Source organism: Nannospalax galili, unplaced genomic scaffold (assembly GCF_000622305.1).
Source record: "Nannospalax galili isolate Female #2095 unplaced genomic scaffold, S.galili_v1.0 C49473917, whole genome shotgun sequence".
Classification (NCBI taxonomy): Eukaryota; Metazoa; Chordata; class Mammalia; order Rodentia; family Spalacidae; genus Nannospalax; species Nannospalax galili.
The window spans coordinates 1-2,100 of record NW_008479887.1 but is presented as its reverse complement, the minus strand read 5'-3'; the positions used below and the strand labels follow the sequence as shown (position 1 = coordinate 2,100).

At 50.4% G+C, this 2,100-nt stretch overlaps 1 protein-coding gene across 1 annotated transcript; it reads left to right on the top strand.

The window, feature by feature from the left end:
* Positions 1 to 676: 676 nt before the first annotated feature.
* LOC115069149 (ras GTPase-activating-like protein IQGAP3) lies at positions 677 to 2,036 on the top strand (the record flags this gene model as incomplete). Its single annotated transcript, XM_029560363.1, has 2 exons — positions 677 to 798; positions 874 to 2,036. Coding segments are annotated over 2 exons (430 nt in total), but the record flags the coding sequence as incomplete, so codon positions are not given.
* Positions 2,037 to 2,100: the final 64 nt, after the last annotated feature.

Genomic DNA, 2,100 nt, shown 5'->3' with positions numbered 1-2,100 from the left:
GGGAAGGAAGGGGGGGGGGGGGGCGGTGGAGGGAATGTTTGAGCAAAACGAGGGCACATCTGACCTGTTTAAACAGAATCATTCTGGCTACAGTGCAAGGACAAGGCCCAGGTGGCGCAGCAGGGATCCCTGTTAGTCGGGCAGAAGCAAAAGGGGTGAAAGAGAGGAAGGCAGCGGCTTGTAGGTGTGGTCTGCCAGCAAAACTGACAGGGCTTGGAGATAGATGGAACTGAATGGGATGTGACTCAAAGAGTTTTGGCCAGAAGGGACAGACTGAGGCACAAAGGTTGAATATTAGGGATCAGGAATTCAGATATGGGCTATGGAGCTTCAGGTGATGATTGGCATCCGTGTAGAGATCCTCAGGAGTCCCCAGGGCCTATGTGGGTTGGAGGCATGCTTTTGGGAGTCATTAGCATATGCCCTTTAAAAGCCCAGAGATCAAATGAGATCTGCCAGGATGGGAGTATGGGGGGAGGAGAGGTCTGGAGCTAGAAAGGTACCGTGTTTCACACAGGGGGCTCAGAACAGTTAGAACAGTCTGTGTGGGGAGAAGAGACCCTGTAAATTGTGGCCTTGGGAAGAATCAAAGTTTTTCCCATATGTCAGTGGTGCATGCTCATTTCTAGCTGACGCATGCTCATGCCACTCACACTACTCTCCTTCCCACCGCCAGTTACTTTGATGCCCTGGTGAAGCTGCGAGAGCTGCGGGAAACTGATGGAGGCTTCCTGAGCTGGAATGACCTGCAGGCTACTGTGAGCCAGGTCAATGCCCAGGTCCAAGAGGAGACAGACCGTGAGTGCTTTTACCCTCTAGTTCCCCTGTCAGCCCAGTCCTTCCCCTATCATTCTCATCCAGATCTTTCCTCAGAGGTCCTTGCCATCAGCCTCATCAATGAGGCTCTGGACCAGGGCCATCCTGAAAAGACTCTGTCCGCCCTGCTGCTTCCAGCAGCTGGCCTGGAGGACATCAGCCTGCCTGTTGCTCCTCGGTATCATCTCCTCCTTGTGGCAGCCAAGAGGCAGAAAGCCCAGGTGAGGCTAGAAATGGCTGGGTTGGTAATTAGAGCAGGGGGAACAGCCTTGTGGACAGAGATGTGCCAGCATGCATCCTGGCACTGCTCCAGACTGATGGATACAGACTCTTCCCCAGGCAAGGCACAGGCAGAATTTAGTTGATATTGGGGAAGTGTGGTCCTCTTTGCCAGGGTCCTGGACAATGTGAGGAGAGAAGAGGCCTGGGTATCAGAGGCTGGGCTGGATTCCCCACTCTGATCTTCTGGATTCACCTGACCTTGAGCGATCTCTTGATGTCTCTGGGCTATGCATACTTATCTGTAAAGCACTGAGTACTCTGTCCCTTGAACCTCTTGGTGAGAATTCAGTGAGATGACAAATGAGGTAGGGATTTGAACTGACATACTCCAAGTATGTGGCAGCACAACAGGGTTGAAAACTAGGGCCCCCAAGCCAAAATACTGAGTTTGCATTCTCAGTCTTACCCTACAGTATCATTTAATTTCCCTGCTGCCATTTTCCCACACAAACTTGTGACAGGAACGAGCTTACAGTTGTTAGCTCACAGTTGTTGGATTTGAGTAAGGTAATCAGATCACAGTATTAGCAAAACCAAGCATTGTTTTTTGCACCTTTCAAATATTAATGCATAGAAAGGTCTTCATAACAGTTCCTGGAAGCACATACTTGCAGTCCCAGCACCTGGAAGGCAGAGGATTGCTTTGAGTTTGAGGCTGTCTTGAGTTACAGAGACCCTGTCTGAAAGGAAAGGAAGAAAGAAAAAGAGGGAGAATAGAGGGAAGGGAGGGAGGAAGGAAGGGAGGAAGGATGGACAGTACCTAGCACATAGTCGGTGCTCAATAAAATGTTAGTTTACAGAATCTATTCCTGATGAGAAGAGAGTAGATGGAGTCAGGTTGGGCTTCAGGCCGACCACATGGCAAACAGGTTTATTGACCTGTCTCATAATCTTCCAACTACTTTTGGGGAGTTGGGCGTGGTGGTGCACTCGGGAGGCAGAGGCAGGTAGATCTTTGTGAGCTCAAGGCCAGCCTGGTCTACATAGTAAGTTCCAGGCCAG